The sequence below is a fragment of the Chironomus tepperi genome, unplaced genomic scaffold, assembly GCF_022539635.2.
Source record: "Chironomus tepperi strain 1889 unplaced genomic scaffold, CSIRO-AGI_Ctep_v1 contig_93, whole genome shotgun sequence".
NCBI lineage: Eukaryota > Metazoa > Arthropoda > Insecta > Diptera > Chironomidae > Chironomus > Chironomus tepperi.
This window is the reverse complement of record NW_027226215.1, coordinates 1,419,436-1,439,683: the sequence shown is the minus strand read 5'-3', so window position 1 is coordinate 1,439,683 and position 20,248 is coordinate 1,419,436. Positions and strand designations below refer to the sequence as shown.

Here is a 20,248-nt window from a genome sequence, read left to right as displayed (position 1 = left end):
CGAATGATTTTCGGAATTGAAATGAATTTATTTAATAAACTGAAAAAGCTGATTTATGGTTAAAAGTCGTTTAAAGTTGACTCGACTCTATAATCAGCTCAAATCGACATCGAATTCTGGTTAAAAGTGATCAAAACATTTAAATACCAAAATTTAGTTCATAACAATTGTTTGAATTTTTCAAAATAAATTTAAAACCCGTTAAAAGCTTTCAAAAGCTCTCCTAATGAATCAAAAGCTCATCAAAATAGCCTCAATTGATTAAAATCATTCATAATCAAAACAATTCCGGAATAATCCATTCCAAAAATAAAAACAAAAACATTAATTTACATAAACTGCAAAAAAATTCAAAATCATCTCGAACGTTACAGAAAAGCCATTTTCACTTAAGCACATCTCCCCTTAGTTACGTTCAGTGAACAAGAAATTTTTTTCTGTGTATTGTGAGAAAATTTTTTTATTTTTTGTAATTTTCCGTGATTTTTCCATTTTTCTGTTTATCAGTGTGCTTCGTGTCAGTTGCTATTGTGTGTTGCCGGTAATAAGATATCAAAAATGAGTGCAAGAAAGTTGTGTTCACTAATTCATAAGTCGAATAAGCAAATAGTGACTTTATGTCGAAGAACTTATTCAGTTAATGTGTCACAAAATAAAATTTACAGTCATCATTATAAATATAATAATAATAATCCATTGAGTCAAAAAGTTTATTATAGTCAAGCACTTGGAAGCTTAACAAAAGATCAAGCACATGATTTAGTGTTTAGACTTAATGAAGAGGAACGGGCAACATTATTAGAACAATTAGAAAAATTTCAGTTAAAAGAAGATAAGAGGAAATTGGAGTGTAAGTCTTAATAGATGTATACTGTATTTTTATGAACCTTAAAATGGCATCCTATCAATCAATTTGATCAACATCCTTTAAATGACAGTTGACTACAACCTTTTTCTAATCTCCTACCTGCTCCAGTTGACATTTATTTTCCTTTTTAACGAATCCTTTGTCATCCCTCATTAAATATGCACGATGATATCTATCGAGTGACTTCCTTTTTCTTCTCAATTGAGTGATTTTTCCAAATTTTAAATTTTCTTAGAAGTCGAAGTTGACTTGAGTTCGGTTCGGTCCGGTTCGGTTTGGTTTAAAGTGATTCAGATTTGTATTGAGTTTTTTTTTTCTGCTAACGCTTGTGAAGTATAAAATTTCAAATAAATTTAACTCGGTTCCTATTAAGATTTCCCGAAGTCTCGGTCTCGACAAATTCCCAAGATCGGAACGTGGACCGAGACTTGAGATATCTCAAAACTACTCGAGAAGTCTCAGGACTACTCGGGATGTCTCGGGGCTACTCGGGGAGTCTCGGAACTTCTCGGTTAATCTCTTGATTCCTCGGGTAGTCTCTTGACTCCTCGGATAATCTTGGGAATCCTCGGGAATTTCCCGTCTTGTCTTCGGTATCGGAATTCCTTTATTCTTGACGAATTGTCGCGAACTCAACTTGCATTCGATCTCTGCATCTTCCTGTTTTGTTTTGCTTGATATTTCAATTCGGTGTGTACACAAAAAATTTTTAATAGCTATTAAAACCCCAAAAGTTAATTAAATCTTTGTTCCACTAAACTCGCATTCTTCCTGCATCTACCTTTAGATCCTTTATAAATACATCCTCGTACACAACAACCTTTTTCCTAATTAATGTGGTTATTAAAACCAACAAGCACAAAACTTTTTATTTCGATCCACAAACAAACGCTCAAGAAGAGGACACAGATTGTACGACAATATGCTGTATAAGCAGTGTTAATTAGGTCTCTAAAGGATATTGATAAGGGTGACTGTGTATATAGAGTCTAGACTTATGAAAAGGGTCGAAAGCTCTCGACAATGTAGAATTGCTTCCTATCGATTCTATTAATATTAAATGGATACTTTTATTGCCAACAATATCCTTAATATTACTATAAGCGATCTGATTGATTTATTGGAGATAATCCATGACATATTTGTGTTCCTTTCTTGAGGGGGTGTTTGTCATAAATTATCCCTATTAGCATCCATTGCTATGTATGCAAAAATCAAAGAGATTCAGTATCGAATAGCTGAATGTTACCTTAAAGTAGTGTTGTACAAGCTGTGTGTTGTGGCACAGTAGTGGTGTGGTGGGCAATCTTTGTGACGCGACACATTAGTGCAATGATGAGAAATCTGTGTATCGCAGCACACTTGTATAGTTGTGGACAATCTGTGTACCGCATCACACTTGTGCATTGGTGAGCAACCTGTGTGACGCGACACACATTTGCAATGGTGAGCAACTTGTGTGACGCGACACATGTCGCTATGTGTCATGTGTGGTCTCGATCGGAAATCACCATCATGTGTCTCACATGTGCCATGCCACAAAAAAGGTTGTACAGCACTGCTTTAAACAAAACGAAATCTAAACAAACTTTTTCTTTTGTTATTTTTAGCAATTCTAATTTTTTAATTTATGCTTGAATTTATACTTAACAATGAAATGATTTAATTATGATTTTTCTTACTTACTCACACATAATCTTATCGACTTGCCTACTACAAAAAAAAAATATGTTTGTTGCTGCAAATGTCTTAAAAAACCACACACAATTACACGCCTGTCAAAATGTTCAATGTGACTTACCTCATAGCTCAGCTAGCTGGAAACAAATGGCGATCACGCTTTGGCCGCCCCTCAAAGGTTGAAACACTCGGCGAGGTTGTGGGTGGCGCATATTGTAAAATGCCTGAAGATTGGCTTCAAAAGAAAATTGGTATGATGTTTTGTTTTTTTTTATTTTTATCATTTTAGAGCTGGAAGTCGATTCCGATTTTGTATGAAAATGTCGACTTGAGTTCTATACAAAATCCAAGTCGACTTCCAGTTCTGCCTTAATTTCATATTATTTTATTCATTAATATTATTTATTATTATGACACATATAAGTACATTTTTGTTATGTTTTATGTTATCACTTGTGTTTGCCATTAAGTGTGCCAATGGAGAATTTGACATAATTTAATTCCAACAATTCCAAGAAAGTTATTAATCGTGACTGAAGATATTTCTTGATTTAAAGACATTAATCATGCGAAAATTTCTCTGTCTTTGTTGAGGGTTCTCATGTTTAAGGAATGTAAAATACTTGTGGCGTCATGGAGAAATTATTGATTTAATCAAGGGGACTGTAATTAATGTGTTGTTGGGTATACATTGGGGGATAATGTGTACGAAACCTGGTATGAAATTAATAACCCCCTTCAGTAACATTTTGACAATATGAACATGTGGTGAAATGATTCGTCTTATGAGTTTTTCAAATTTTAGTTTGAAGAACGTTGGGAAAGGAGGAGGTAGCGAGGGTTGTTGAATGGTTTGAAAAGGCTTCCAATCAGTTACAATTTCACGTCTTTGCTAAGTTTTTAAATCTAAAAAATAACAATAACAAAGAAATTCTAGCTAAACTCTGTATCTGGAGTGTATTCTAGGATGGGGGCTAAGTTTCGAGATGTGGTTCCTTAACTCCCTTTATAGGAAAAAATCCAATTTGTTAGGTTTTTCGTGAAAAAACCCAAAATTCACAAGATTTTTACAATACATATAAAAAATATTCAAAATCCTTCTTCGCTCGCATGTACACCCCTGTCTAGTATCATTCGATATTTCCCTATAAGCTGTGGATAAGGTGAAGTAAAATAGTTCTCAACTTCTTGAACAATCAGGACATTTTAAGGCTTTGTCGGGACACAGCAACAGGAGAGAAAAGTACAGTAGCTTCTCAGCTAAAATACAGCAGATGTTCACCATATCTATGAATCATCTAAATTTCTCTAAAATCACGATACACATCAGAATAATCTTAATTTCCATTTAAAAAAAATTACCTAACAAAACCTAAAAAAGCTATTTTTAATTATTTTTAAAACAAAACTTCGCATCAACGGAGAAGCATTGCATCTCAAATAGCTTGAATCACATTCATTAAAATCGCAAAAAAATATTACATTTCGTATTACTGTCGATCTCTCTCAGGATATGTGTCATAGAATGAGGGGACGTTCAGTTATTAAGTGACGCTCTTAGGGAGAAAGGAAGATGGGGTTATGCCTGAAATTTATATAGGTTAGGGGGACGAGAGGGAAAGGAGTGGATGTACGCCTCAAATATATAAAGGTTAGAGAGAGAGGCAGAAGAGCAGGAGGTTCAAAAAGTCGGCTCTTTAAATATTTGCGTTCCATAATTTATGAACGACGCTCCTATAGAGATATTAATTAAAATGTCTGATTTTAATCTAAATTACAATTCTAAAAATACCTACAAAATTCATTGCAAATATGACAAATGTTAATATGGAATGGCATTAGATACTCGTTCTAAATTGAGTCTCAATGCTGAAATAAATGAGAATGAGCTCTTTAATATCAAAATGTATAAGGTTTATTACAATTTAGTACTCAATTTACACAAAATAATTTATGAACCCCAACAACCATTGCAATACAAAAAGGGGATTACAGTTCAATTTATGTGTAAATTGGCTTAAATCCACAAAGGTTACGTGAAAAATTCAAACATTGTATCTTTTAGAATTCATTATATCCTCCTTGTTGATTGTAGCCATCAGCTCTAAAAATTAAAGCTCATCATGAACTTTTCATTGGCACACTCTAGATGTAACTACATAGTCCGCAGACCAGAACTTTGACTTAATTTTTTATAACATTATTTAATGGCGCATATACATGCTTTTATACAGTACTTCAGGGAAAAATTAACTTCTTCATTCTTCAATGCCTTCATATGTTCTGTGAAAGCATCATATCCTAGCTTTAAGGATATAGAAGCTTGATATTCCTTATTTTCCACATATCAACCGTAAATATTATGCTTTAGTGTTGCTTTCATTTCCATTTTACATCCAGCACTGTTGAATAGAAATAGGGAATAAGTGCTCTATTCACGACACGACATTGTTTGTGTCAGGAATTGTGATGTAAATGATTTTACACCATTTTATAAGCCTCAGGCACTTGAGCTTTTATATATATTCCCGACCTGCTTTTTTTGTACCGCAAAACAATTATTTCTTTTTCCTGCTATAGAACTTTCGACTTTATATTAATCTTGGCATTCATCATTCCATCCCCCCACCACCATCATCTAAACAATTTCTCACTTGCGCGCCATAACATCATTCCATATCTTATATTACACTTTTTTTTGTGTATATTATATAGCTCGTATTCGTCAATCGGGAATTGAGATTCTTTACGGAAGTGAGAAAAATTCTTCATTTTCAATTTTCTTTATGATTATAGCTTATCATGCTGTTGATATTCGAGATATATATTTAGGGGCTGTTTGGAAATTATGTGACGGTTAGGAAGGAAACTGAGTCACGATTTGAAATGTTGCCACTACAGCAACAAGTCGGCAATGTACTTTGAACCAAGTATCAGCCACTTGGTAAATTTGGTTGTTTTCGCCAAGTTCCTGCCACTTGACTCTAATTACTCTGCCATAGCCCTGGTGGGAGCATTTCAATATTTGCCGATCGGGAATATGGGTCTAAATCTGCCTTTATTGGGGCCGTCAGGGCAATTTTACGTCTTAACATTAGGACGACGACGTAGCAGTGCCCTAACGAACACGCTGTGCTGTTTGAGGGATGAATCGCATCAAAACACTACAAAACGTTAAGTTGGGGAAGTGAGGTCTAACAACCAGACACTGTCAGGTAAAACAGTCAGCAACAGAATCAGATATAAAGCATTTTGTTCTTACCTTATTTCCACACAAAAGCATAATTACCGAAAGTCTCTAAAATCCCAATTCTTACCGTCACGTAACTTCCAAACATCCCCTAAATCGTACAAACTTTTTCTACCGTATAATAGAGCATAACACCCTGCATAGCACACAACAAAACATTTGTGTGTTATGAAAGTAATTATTATGTAATTTCGTTTTTATTCTCATATCCTTCCGGTCTGTCTAGTGCCCTTAAAGTGTATTTGTATGAAAATTATTTTGACAAATTGTGGCGCATTTTTCTTCATTAATGAGCTGTCTTGGCTGATAAATGAGTATTTGTGGGAATTGAATTGATTCATGTGGATACATGTGAGAATATTAAATTGGAATCATAATTCTTGGGGATTAAGGTGCGGATTAATTTATTAGGGTTGTGATTGCCAAGATGAGATTTGGTAAATTTGTTTGATTTTTGATAGATATTTTGGAGATAAGATAGACTATCCGAATGGCATAATGCGACGAATTTCATTATTAGCTGCCGTGTTATCTTCAGGAAACTCTTACGTCTTTCTGATAACTCGGCGCACTAGTGGCCACATGGTGTTGCTCGGGCTGTACAAAATTAAGGAGAATACCATTCAAGCCACGCACATTATGCGGAGATATCCATTCTTAATCTTAATGGACTCTGAAACTGCTTGCTGCTTCCAAATGGCTACCAAATAACAGACTTAGACACTGATTCAATTTTAGGTCTTGAATTGTCGTGAAAAGCATTGTACGACTCTTTGTTATATTGACAGTACTCAATGAGAATCGAACCCACTTCTCGTAATATGGTCAAGAATTTCCGGTCAGTTGTCTAGTCACTGGGTCTATCAAGGTCTTATCTCGCCCTGACAGATTCACCTTAATATGATTTCATACCCCAAAACTCATTCTACTACGATACCACAGTTTCCAAAAATTGATAATAATGGCGACATGCTGAATGAATCAATTACATCAGGCAACTTCACCATCACTCCCCAGATAGTCCTAGATAAATGTTTTAAATATTCTACAAAAAATGTAAAGAATAGCTTCAAAGCACATAACCGTTTAAAAAACAACTTGGGATTAATTGAACCATTAATTTGCTTTTTGAAACCATCAAGTTTTATTAAGCATAATCTAAAGCATACCCTTAACATCCTATGTGTATTTAATTCCAGTAGATTTGCTAGATAGGCGTACTCTTTGTATCTTTAATTCTTAAGAGTACTCGACGTTCAAGTAGTGCTTGAACATTTGCTCTCAGCTGCCACAATTGCTTATCATTTACTTTTGTTTTATCAGCTTTTGTTTTAGATTTTTTCAGTTTTTATCTGATTGTTTACAGATAGATGAATAAGAAGCTTATACAAATACAGCATTTTTATGCCGATTTGGTACGGCAAGTTTTAAGAGTTTTGTTACTAATTGTTTGAAGATTTGTGGTTCAAATCCTAATTTCTGATTGTCCAAAAGCGTGCCAAACAATTCCAATATCCAAAGTCAGTGCTTCTCAAGCTATGTTACACTATTGTGTCACAACACTGTTGCTGAGATGTTTGAGAGACACTGCTCTATGTAGTCAATTCCTGCACTATTCTATTTCTATTTATAATTTTACTTAAGTATCTTTAATTTATCCGACAATACTCAACAGTAGGTTCCCAAAAGGTAACTCAAAAAAAGCTGCCATACTACATGTACACAAAACTCAACCGTACAAGTTTCCCCAATGAATGTGGTAACATCAAAAAAAAATATCCTAGTGTTCTATGCTTCTTAATTTATGTGACACATTTACATCTGTATTAAGCGATTACAAGCAAAAAAAATTGCCAAATCGTTTGTTCTGTACGATTTATGTAATTTAATTAAACATCCAACAAAAAACGCTTGTGACAGACCAGAATAAGAACAAAATTCATTACTCAAAGATGTCGCAGATGACTAGCCCGGAAAGCACATGACGTTGAAATGAGTGAAAATTCGGTACCATAAAAATGTGGCTTTGACATTCCTGGTATGACAATGTGACATACCTGATATGACATTGTGACATACCTTGTGTGACATTGTAACATACCTGGTATGGTAATGTGGCATACCTGGTGTGGTAATGTGGCATATATGGTGTTACAATGTGGCATACATGGTGTAACAATGTGACATACATGTTGTGACAATGTGGCATACATGATATGATAATGTGGCAAACATGGTATGATAATGTGGCATACATGGTATAAAAATGTGGCATACTTGATGTGACATACCTAGTATCACAATGTGGCATATATGACGTGACAGTGTGACATACCTAGTGTGACAATGTGGTACCGTACAACTAATTTTCTGCCATTACTACCATGTGCTTTCCGGATAAAGACAATGTAGATCTGTTGAGAAATGAGCAGAAAAAAAGTTTTTCCAGTTTTTATTTGAATGACTGAATGAGAGTTATGAATATTCCCGAGCAGAAAAGGAAATGTTCATAAATTATTCACAAGATTTTTCCTAAACTTCTGATTTCATATAACTGCGGACCATACTAAAAAATTATAATTTATGAATGAAAAGACTGATTAAATTACTGTAAAGTCCTCACGTTTTCAAATTCCATTTACATCCATATTCTATGTATTGTACTTATGTGTGTGTGTGGCATTATTGATCGTAAGTGTTCATATATTCTTATCGCATGTGTTATCATAAAAAAGTAGTAGCTATATAGATGTAACATACTGTCTAAATTAAGGAAAATTGCTGGAAATTCATATGAAATTTATTACTTTTTTATTCTTTTTCTTCCTTTACACATTAACTTAAACAGTCGCAGCTACGCCAAAACCAAAAGCAAATGATTTACTCAAATGTAAGCTATTAAAAGCCTTTTTAAGGACATGAAAAATATTTTAATAAAATAATTTTCTTCATCAGTATGTCTCATAAATTCACTTCCGTTCGTTGGATTTGGATTCTTGGATAATTTCACAATGATTATAGCTGGTGATTATATTGAGTACAGTGTTGGTACAATTATGACAATATCAACGATGGCTGCTGCAGCACTCGGTAACACAATTAGCGATGTATTAGGAATTGGATCAGCTGTATATGTAGAAAGAATTGTTGAAGTCATTGGAATCAAACCTCCTGACTTGACGCCTGTACAATTGGAAATGAAATCGGCAAGACGAGCATCAAACTTTGTAAGATATTTTTTATCATATTCAAATTTATGGTAATGCCTCTCGATTGAACTTTTCTTACATAAAATCAAAAATCGACAGAAATATTTCAATGTAATAAAATTGTGGAACTGGCATTTCGATATAAAAAAGAAGCACAGATGTAACAAACAATAGAACCTTTGATTGCATGAATTGTGAAAAGATTTATGAAACTTTTTTGTTTCGTGTGAGGCAATCGCACTTTTCTGACAGTTGAAGCTCTTTTGTGAGTCATAACATTTCTTGGATGGCGCGTGCTCTATCGTCATCTGCTGCTTAAAAAGTCAAGTGCACTATTGTGCCAAACCCAAATAGCACATGTTTGTTAATTTAATCAAAATCTGGCAACCAGGACGGTGTGAATGTGACATAATGATGGATTTAAATCGAATCCAGCACAAAATCAGAGTCACGCTTACCTGGAGGTAGAATTTTGATCGATTAACCGATTTGTTCTAAATATTCGGGGAAATCAAAATCAGAGCAAAAGCAAAATCAGCCTTCATAAAGGTGTCTGGGTATCCTGACGTCTTGTCGTCCATGTATTCTTCGACCTTGCACATGATCTCTTGGAAACAGCACTCTGTGTTCGCAGAACAACGCTATGTCACCGTATTTTTTTAACGATAAGGCACGAAGTAGCTCTAAAGGGATCTTGACGACTAGTTTTGACCCATTTTAACGGCGACAAATGAGAATGTGCCACTCGGGATATGGGTTGACTTGAGATTCCAACTTAATGGATTATATCCATGAAAGAATTAACAAATTCCGTTACAAAGTTCAAAATTTAAATCTCAATTCAAATTCAAATTTTGAACTTCATTTTCATCAATTCTAAAAATAAACAATTTCAAAGTTTAATTTTGAATGATTGAATGAAACAAGATTCCAAACATGATTTATGTCTACAACAAAGTATCCCTTTTGTAACACCTAATGGCATAAATTTTGATCATTTAAAAGGAAAAAGCTATTAAAAGTAAACATAATAAAAGATTTTTTTTCAAACCTTTTTCGCCCACAAAATCTTCAAATTTTGCCAAAAACAGTCTTTAAATTTTTGATCATAGAATGCCTTGAGCAATTTTATCGAGAGGTATTTTAAATTTATGTTAATGAAATTTCTAATAAATTCTTCTTTGTCTATTTCATTTAATATCTCCACAACAGGGTCGTGTTTTTGGAATTGTCGTAGGCTGTCTTTTAGGAATGATTCCACTCATGTTTATGAAGAGTAAAGAGGATGAGGAGAAGGAAGCTACAAATAAGGATGTCAAGAATAAGGATGATACAAAACCAAAGAATGAGGATGAGAATTGAGCAGAGTAAAAATTGACAAGAACGATCGATTTTCTGTTTCTTTTTTCCCATCAATTTTATCATTTTCATCCATTTATTGTTGTACTGTAATTTTCAACTTATTTCAATCTTCAATCATTGCGTGCGTAAATTCTTTATACTTTATCTTACGGAAGGAATAATCTCATGGGATTTTTGTGAATGTACTTACCGTACACCTATATATTCAGTTTATAAATTATTTGGCGTACATACATAATTTAATTCACTAAGAAAAAATCAATTTTGCGTGCAAAAAAATAGAACAGTGGTGGGCAACCTGTGTGCCGCGGCACTCTAGTGTCACACACAAGTGGCACATTGATGGCACTGCAACAATTGTGTGGAAATGGCTTGAGTCATATGCAGTTCAGTGTAGTTGCAGTCGAAGCTAACCACATAGGTTGTGCCGCGAAAAATAAAAGGTTGTCCACCGCTGTGAATTGAAACTTAATTCCTTGAGACGGAAGTTATATCAAATTTTGCAATGGATATTCCTCAGGAATCACAAATTGAGATTATTTTTTCATGTTATTCCCGAGCAACACAAATGAAGACAGTTCCATCATGGAGCTTTTAAGGCTCTAATACGGAGCTTTGAAAGCTCCACTAAACCTGTTTTATCAGCACCAAATGAAAGTCGCCTGTTTTTGGCAACTCTATGGATGTTTATTATTGGCAGCCCTATGGACGTCAAACAAAGGCGACTTCCATTTGGAGCTGATAAAACAGGTTTAGTGGAGCTTTAAAAGCTCCATGTTAGAGTTTTAAAACCTCCGTGTTAGAGCCTTAAGAGCTCCATGCCAAAGCATTCTTCATTTGTGTCGCTCGGGATTGTCTCCTTTTTTAATGGCAATCACTCTTCTGTTCTTTTATGAGTATATAAAAGTATCTGAAGAGTATTGACTTAAACTTTTTACGACGATGCTACACGACGAGCTTTGAAGCTCCTTAATTTAATTACGAAAAAAAAATTGTAAATTTTTTAACTTAATGATTAACAAATAACAAAGTTTTTATGTACAATTTTGGGATAAAAATGAGACTTTTATGTACCATGATAATTAAAATACAACCAGATATGATCGAATATTTGTTGACGGATTTCCATTTTTTTTTCGCTGATGTCATCAAACATTTATTTTCCACATCAAAACATTTTCCCGAGTGCACTTTAATATTAGTAAAGTAATTGCTTACTACGATTGAATTTAAATGCCACAATATCTCGAAAAATAGAGCTTTTTAGGAACTGAAAGGTAGCAAGATGTTTTCGCGCCATATCGTAAAAGGGCACAAGTTAGGTTTTGTACTGTAAAACTGCTTTATTATCGCGAAAACTGAGAAAAACTTTTCGAGGTGGTGGGAATTTTTTCAGCAAAAATTTCAAAAATTTAAAATTCGTTAAAATTTTTGAAAAGGAAAAATCTTTTAAAACTTTTCAAAAATTATAATCCGTTAAAATTTTCAAAAAACCGTTAAAAATTTAAAAATTGAAGTTCAGTTAAATTATTCAAAAATTAAAAATCCGTTAAAATTCAAATTTTCAGAATTCCGTTATTCTTCCAATTGCAGATACAAGTAAATTCCAATGTAAAACTCATTGACCCAGACAAAAGCGCTCCAATAATCCCAAATGAAATCCATTTCTCCACATTTACATTTCATTTATATTCCATTGGATTTATCTTTTTTACCTCCCAAAAGCTTTAAAAGGAAAACTTTCCTGTTCCCGACATGCCAGCAACATTTTCAACTGCTTTGTATCTGGTAAAAGTAAAGTAAAATGCTAAATATATAAAAAATGAAACTTTATTCACAAAAACAAGAAAAAAATGCTCATGAATTGCAAAACAGTTCAAGTGGAACTAATATTTTGAAATGGATAAGAATAATAATGCTGTAAAAACTTTATCTTCATCTTGTGATAACAAAAAAAAAGAATTTTTGCTAATGTTTTTTTATAGACAATTTTTTTATTAATTTTCAATGTCGAATTTAACGATGGATTTGCTTAATTACCAATTCGCTAAAAAAAAACTTATGACCTCAATTCAAAAAGCACAAAAAACATGACTTAATTGCTTCTTAAATATTTTTTTGTTAATGTTTTATGAAGAAAAGCTTTATGATAAATTAAGAGTGATGGAGAAAAAATCATCAAGGCATGGCTGCTTCGGAAGAGTTTGAGACATAATTGTGATGAAAGAGCTTCTTTTGGGGCTGTTTTCTTGTTATGTAACACAGAAAAATTGACTTTTTGCACAAAAGAATTTTTAGACCGTTTCAGTTGTTTGGTGGGCAACATGTTTACCGCGAAACACTAGTGCAGTGGTGCGCAACTTGGTATCGTGCCACACATTTGCAGTGATGCGCAACTTGGTACGGCGGCATACTAGTGCAGTGGTGGACAACCTGCGTAATGCAGTTATTATTACAGTTATGATCAACCTACGTACCGCGGCACGTTAGTAAACAATAGTGCAATAATGGACACCCTGCGTATCGCGTTACACTAGTGCATTAATGGACAACCTACGTATTGCGACACACTACTGCTGCAATGGGGCGCAACATTTTATTTTTTGCAGCACTCTTTCGTGTTAAACCTTAATCAACACCGCACTCGGCAGAAGGTTCATTCTATTTCCAAAATGCAATAACGCCCGTGAAGTGACGGTTGTGACATCCACCATTAGGTTAGTGTCGCGATACGTAGGTTGCTCATCACCAGAGCACGTGTCCTCTAAAATGGTTGAAAATCCCATGAACCGTTTGCTATGTGTTGTTTCTGTCCAGACATCATACCACCAAAGAGTGCCGCTTAAAATAGAAGGTTTCCCAATACTGGTTTAAGCAGTTAAAAAATCGTAGACACCCCTTTCCCCCTTTTAACCTAAAAAGCTTAAGTGACGCTTTTAAAGGGATGGAGGGGTGGGGATGTTCGAAATTCTGTTACGTCTCATACATCCATGGAGATTTTGATACAGATTAAAGTTTAGGGTACTGTCGATTTTTCTTGTTACATAATGACTAAACAACCCCTTCTATTTGAAACATGAGATGAAAGAAAAATTACTTCCATGGCAGGTTGACGATATCATTTTACAGAACTTTGAAGAGACACACCGAAGTGGATATAAGAATCATGAAGACTTACTAGCTGTCTTTAATAATCCGACTATAAAATACTTAGGAATAAAGAATTTTTTCCATTAAGGAATAAAATATTACTTCCATACCCTTACTTTAATATGGCTTAAAGCATATTTTGTTCTCATACACAGCATGCATCTCTGACAGATTTGAAATTTTACCTTTTTTTTGTCAATTGATGAAAATATTTCCGAAAGCCTGACTTCATCACTGACTGAATGTGAATGAGCTTTATCATTTTCAATTACAGTTAGGCTTGCATATAGCTATAGCTGTATATGTGGAGGTAGATAAAAGGCATTTGAATAAATTTGATTGATAATACATAAATCAAATAAGGACATAAATGTGTTCTGTGAATGATAAAGTAGAAATTTAAATGAGATATTAAGCATGGCTTTAAATTGTGTCAGTTAAAGAGTTACAGAACTTTTAATCCTTTGGATTTTGAGGACTAAGAACTTTTTTTGTCTCAAATTCTTTTAAATCCTTTTAATTCGATTTAATCTATAAATAAGAGACAGATCCTGCAATATGAGAATCTGGGTTAATATTCTGTCCATATTCTATGGACTAATCCGAATCTGGGATTAATTAAAACTTGCCGGCAAGTTTTACACATTCGAAGAATGAAAATCGATATTCTTATTAAGACACAATCTTTAAATGAAGACAAGATAATTGCTGTGTTTGGGTTGTTTGTTCTATAAAGAAGACTAAGAATATCTATATGCGATTTAATTGTCAACAAGGTTTTCTAGTCGAGAGTTCTTATTTTTTGGGTTTCCACAACTCGAGTAGAAAGCAATTTGATGGATAATATTTAAGGCTGAGGTAACTGATTAATTCTTTTAACGACATTCTCGAGAGAAATAGGCTGGGGTAAGTTGATCTTATATCTAGCAATAAACTTGATCTTGCTATGGAATTTCAAGTTGTGCAGATGTCATATCGTAGTTTGATCCTACAAAAGGAAAGTCATGTTTCTAGTATACATGTTTAGAACAATGACAAGAGTAAATATTTAATGCCGAGATTCGAACGAGATTTCTTAGTGTTGCAAAAAAAAAAAACACCACAAAACCTCTTCAACTCTCTTTAAAAATCAGAGTTGGTAGGACTGTATTAGTCTGGATTAAACAGATTTAAAGCAGAGTTGCAAAACATGCACCTGTGACAGGCAATAACCCTACAATTTCTTGATAATTTGTATGAATTCATTAGAAAAACCATACAAATGATCGAGAATTTATACGGTTTTTGCCTGTCACAGGTGCCTGTTTTGCAACTCTGATTTAAAGAGATGCATCAACTATGGAAACATGAAAAGTCGCAACAGTAGCAGTCTCACCTGCAGTTGGTGAGACTAGAACAGCGAAAAAGCATCCGAATTCAACTAGACGTTCCCTGGGAATGAACCCGGGTCGTTAGAACGGCAGTCCGACGCTCTAACCACTTGACCATTGCCGCTTTTCAGAAGAGCTTTAATCACAAAACGAGCTTTTTCCACAAAGAAAGCTCAAATTCTACAAAGCCAGCCATGCCTTGATAATTATTGATTTTTATTAAATTCTTAATTAAGTAAGAAGATGAAAAATGTCTATTATTTGTTAATTAATAATTTCAATTTGAAATCGATTTGTAAATCGAAACAAAAAAGAAAGGATTTTTTGTAAATAAATGAATAATCAATTAAGGAACAAGAAAAAAAAAATATCTTAATGAGAAAAACTTTCAATCACTCCTTAAATAACACGAAGCCTTTAATCTTTAGAAAAAAATAGACTAAAATTTATCACCAAAAATCGAGTCCACAACATAATCATACATAATTTAGCATAGATAGTTAAATATGTAGCTTTATGTAGAACAAATTTCTTCCCATACTGTAGCCTTCATCAATTCACATCCTTATGCCTTAAAACATACCAATTCTGTACCAATAATTCCTTAACGATTCGAACTATTTACTTCTATAAAATTAATTAATTGAAAATTATTCGTAGCATGAAATGGAAGTAGAATGGAGAAAAAAAATTTCATTAAGTAGATTCGTTGTTGTTGATGTTGTTCAATTAGGTGTAGAATTGCTGTAAAAATAATTCTCATTAATTATACTCTTTTTTCCTCTCGATCGTAGGTACAAAACCTATAAGCGAAATGAAAATTCCATTTTTTTTTTTTGTTTTGGATATTTTAATTGGGTTAAATTCAGCATTAAAATTGGATTAATGAGAAGGTTTCGATTTTTTTAATAAAGTTCTTGATCTAGAGCTTTTATTGGTTAGAACGAAGCTTTATTTTATAAACTATAAACTTTCAATTTTGAGGTTCAAATCTTGAAATGGAAGCTTTTGATATTGAGAAAAAAGCTTTAGTTTTGAGCTGAGCTTGGAGCCAATTTGAATTTTATTTGTCGTCGAGTCGAGCCAAGTCCAATTTTCCTTTCAAAATCCGAGCTGAACTCGAGCTCTAGTTTAAAGTTATTGATCCTGAGATTGTAACTTTTGAACTTGAGTTTGGAGCTTTTAATATTTGATTAAAGCTCTTAATCTTGACTTAATTTTAATCTTCAAACTTAACAGTGAAACTAGAGTTTTTAACTTCAAATTTGGACCAATTTGATCCTTTAATCCAGAGCTTTTAAACTTAAAATTGAAGCTTTTGACCTTCAAATTAAAACATTAGATTTGAGATTAGAGCTTTTGATCCTAAGATTTGATTCTAAGAAGCGTTCGATTCATTGACTTTAGGGCATTAAATACTTGATTAAAGCTCTGATTAAAGCCTTCAATCTGGAAATTTTGTTTTAAAGTTTGATATGAGCTTTTGATACTAACATTTTTTGGAGGTTTTGATCTTGATATCAGTGATTTTTGATCTTAAGATTGAATCTTTTGAACCTGAGATTATGTAGTGCTTTAGAGCTTTACGGTGGTAAAATTTGAACCTATATCAAGGACATTTAATGTAAAAAAACAAGATTTTCATTCCAAAATTTAAAATGTTCAAAATTGAGCTTTGAGCTATTTAAAATATTTCTAAACTAAATGAACAATAAGCAAGATGATTATAAGCAATAACCACAATTAACCTATAAAATTCTTAACCATTTAACAATAAACTGCTACAAATTCCCTTAAAAATGCAATATTTATTACAAATTAAATGTTAAAAAATAAAAATGCAAGCTTAAAGTTCAAAAAAGCTCAATTTGAACATTTTAAATCAAAAATTTTAAAAGCTGAATTTAATCCAGTCCACAAAAATTGAACTGAATATAGAAATACATTCTTATGTGTTTTTGGTCATATTTAAAGCAATAATAAGAACAAAAAAAGGAAATACAACAAAGCCAAATAAGCACAAAAAAAATATCCAAAAGAAGCCGTTTTTGCATTAAATATTAATGTCGAGCTTTACGTTGTATTCCAAGTCTAAGGTTGTTGACAACTTGTAATGATAAAGAAAAGAAAAAAACTTAATTATATTTCCGCAAACCAAATACTTGTTAGTTCTTCTTCATAATAACAGAAATATCTTCCAAATTAAAAATTAATGATGGTAATGATAAGGATATCTCATTGTTAGGATTAATATGACGTTTCGAGAATCATAGAATTATATATTTTGGGATGATTAAGTAGAGCCATTGATGTTATAGGATCACAATTATGTAGTGAAAATAAATATTGATTTTTCTTACGTCAGCCACCAACTAAATGTGAATTTATGCATGAAAAGGAAGTGGAACATTGGATTTTTAAATGGATTTACAAATATAATGATATAGTTGTATTCAGGGGCGTATATAGGAGGACATGGAAGGAGTTGGGGTCAAAACAACCCTCACTCCTTTTTTAACTTAAATTCTTTAATTTTCGAGACAAAAATCACAAACTCCTTCTTCCTTAATAAAATCTCTTCCATATCCAATTTCTAGCTATGCCCCTGGTTGTGTAGTTACAGACAGGGTTGTTACAACATATTCTGTTCCACATATTTCATGTGTGCACAGGGAAAAATGTGTGGACATGTGAAAATTCACACATTTTCCACACATATTCACACATTTTTACATGTGACATATTTTCAAAACACACCAGATTCTGTTTTTAACAACCCTGGTTACAGATCGAAAACTCAATATCTCTAAAAATCCCTTAGTTAGTGGGAATCTGTTCACTTATTACGTTCAGGGAGTTGGTGAGGGTAGAAATCTGTAACGTAACGTGTTATGGTGTTACGCAACGTGATATGGTGTTACGTAATGTGTTATGGTGTTACGCAACGTGATATGGTGTTACGTAATGTGTTATGGTGTTACGTAACGTTTTATGATGTTACGTCACGTCTTATGGTGTTACGCAACGTGATATGGTGTTAAAGAACGTGTCATGGTGTTACGTTACAGATTATCCCTTTCCCCTGCTTTTATGAACTTAATGAGTGAACAATCCCTAATCAAACCTAGACAAAATAAAAAAAAATAACAGAGGAATTGCTACAAATCTTAAATTATATTAAGCCTAACTCGAGATAATACAAAAACATTTGAAGAGCTTATAGAAGAAAAAAATAAAAATTGAAACTTGTCCATTTTGCCATATTTTTTTGTTAATTCCATTAAATAGAATTGCATAGAAACTTACAAAAAAAAAAAGTTTAATAAAAAATATTTAATAAATAAAATTAGAAAAAATTGTTTAAAAAGATTTTTAAACTCTATTTAATGAATGGAATCATGAAAACAGTTCTTATGCTATATAGTTTTTATGTTAATTTCCTCTCGTAGAGAGGAACTTGATACGAAATAAAAAGAAATTCACAAAAATATATCATAAATAACCTAATGTGTGTAAAATACTTTTAAAATGTGTTTTAAATTGACTTGATAGACATGACTAGATAAGTCCCTAATGCGACATTTTAGCCAGTCTGTGCCAATTGGCTTTAATTGTTTTTTAAAAGAAATTTTAATTTATTTTCAGGTAGAATTTATGTCACATCCAAGCATACATTTTATGCTCATTTTAATATTTTTAGTAGCATCTGTGGAGTCATATGTGACTAGACTCTGAACAAAAGTGTGTTGGATATAAGTTTGAAACTTTTTAAAGAAGGTAAAGAGTCAGAACTGTAAAAAGGTTTAAGGTTAAAGCAGCTGTATCTAGTTGAAAAAGGATAACTGGGGATAATTGAATGTTCTGAAACTTTTCTTTAAGGTATCGGACATTTCTTTAATTTAGAGACATAAATCATCATACTCAACGGCTGTTCGCTGTCGTGCTTTCTTAATAACATTCTTATATCGTAGTAAGTAAGTGAACGACCCCTCAGCACCCGAAACGGCATAGAGTGTGTAAAATTCGGTGTCCATTAGCCAGCGTGACTCTGACAAAGATAGGAATTTGTCAAATCTGACTCGAAAGCTGCAAGAGTAACACAGGCATTGTGACAAAAGTATTTGACCTTTTCACACCGTTTGCTTTTCGGGGTAATTAGATGACTAATGGCTAGAAACGTATCCAGGACAGAGGTGACAAAATCTCGCACTCTTTGTCCAAAGCTCGAAAGCTTCAATTTGCATTCTGGGGTTTTTCGTAGAAAACATTTGTGTCGTTCAGAACAAACAGCACAAAGAGTCACAACATCATCGCTACTACATGACATCATCAACAAACTTTTTCTGCTAATATAAGAGTGCTGTGCATAGCTGCCATGATTAATCTAATTGTTTTGGGTGTGTTGAGACTTTTAATTGCATTGAGAATCTGAAATCTCGAATTGCATAGAATCACTTTAGGGGCCGTTCACTTATTACGTTACGCAAAAAAACGAATTTCTAGAACCCCCCTCCCCCCCTCGTTACAAAATGTCGTTAAAAAAAAAAATTTTGGTTGAGGCTGTTACAAAATCCTAGACCCCCCCCCCCCTAAAAAGCGAACGTAATAAGTGAACGGCCCCTTAGGAGATTTTTTTCAGATTTAAAGCTTCATAAAAAAGCTTTTCTATGAATACAAGTCAAATAAAAGCGTGTAAAAATCAAAAGCTTTGGTATGAGCCTTTATTCTATTGATTCAACAGGCAATTTAATTATTATTTTCTTTATAATGAATAACTTAAGTGTCATGTAAACTTATTAAAGCCCATTAAAGCATTATTGATTTTGGTCTGGAAAATTAGTTCATTGCTTATTAAAGGTAAGTCAACAATTAAGCATGTAAAAGTAGAAAAACGTTTGTAATAATCAATGAATAATTAAAAACAGGTTATTAGCTTTTTCTTTTTGGTCATTTGAGAACTATATGAATATCATCATTATTACTAGCAATATTACTTGTAGTAAAAAGTCAATTTGTAGTTAAACTATGCTGTTTACTTTAATGACGACTTTTAAAAATATTATTACCTAGTAATTATATACAAATTTACTTTTGCTTGTTCTTAAAATGATATAATTGTAGGATATCTAACCATAGGCCATAAATCATAATTGACCTGAACATCCAGCGAAGTAAGTAGTAAGTAGATTGTCTCCCATAAAGCATAATGTGGGGTCAACCTCTAAGGAAAGGGTTGAAAACTTTGAGTTTAAAATGAACGTTCCTTACCAGCAGTTGAGCTGCAAAAATAAAATTAATCTGAATTTTAAACTATATTCATATATCCAGGAAACAAACATTAATTTAATTAAAAATAGAA

General features: G+C 33.0%; 1 protein-coding gene across 6 annotated transcripts; it reads left to right on the top strand.

Moving 5' to 3' along the window:
* The first annotated feature begins 419 nt into the window (after window positions 1–419).
* On the top strand, window positions 420–18,294 carry LOC139086897 (transmembrane protein 65). 6 transcript variants are annotated; one of them, XM_070635531.1, is made up of 5 exons: window positions 420–850; window positions 7,477–7,554; window positions 8,647–8,688; window positions 8,754–9,025; window positions 10,220–18,294. In XM_070635531.1, the coding sequence occupies exons 1-5, from the start codon at window positions 559–561 to the stop codon at window positions 10,367–10,369; spliced, it is 834 nt and encodes a 277-aa protein (XP_070491632.1). In that variant the 5' UTR covers window positions 420–558; the 3' UTR covers window positions 10,370–18,294. The 6 variants fall into 6 exon arrangements, with proteins under 6 accessions (XP_070491632.1, XP_070491630.1, XP_070491631.1 ...); XM_070635529.1 differs by having other exon boundaries at window positions 7,477–7,557; XM_070635530.1 differs by having other exon boundaries at window positions 7,474–7,554.
* Window positions 18,295–20,248: the final 1,954 nt, after the last annotated feature.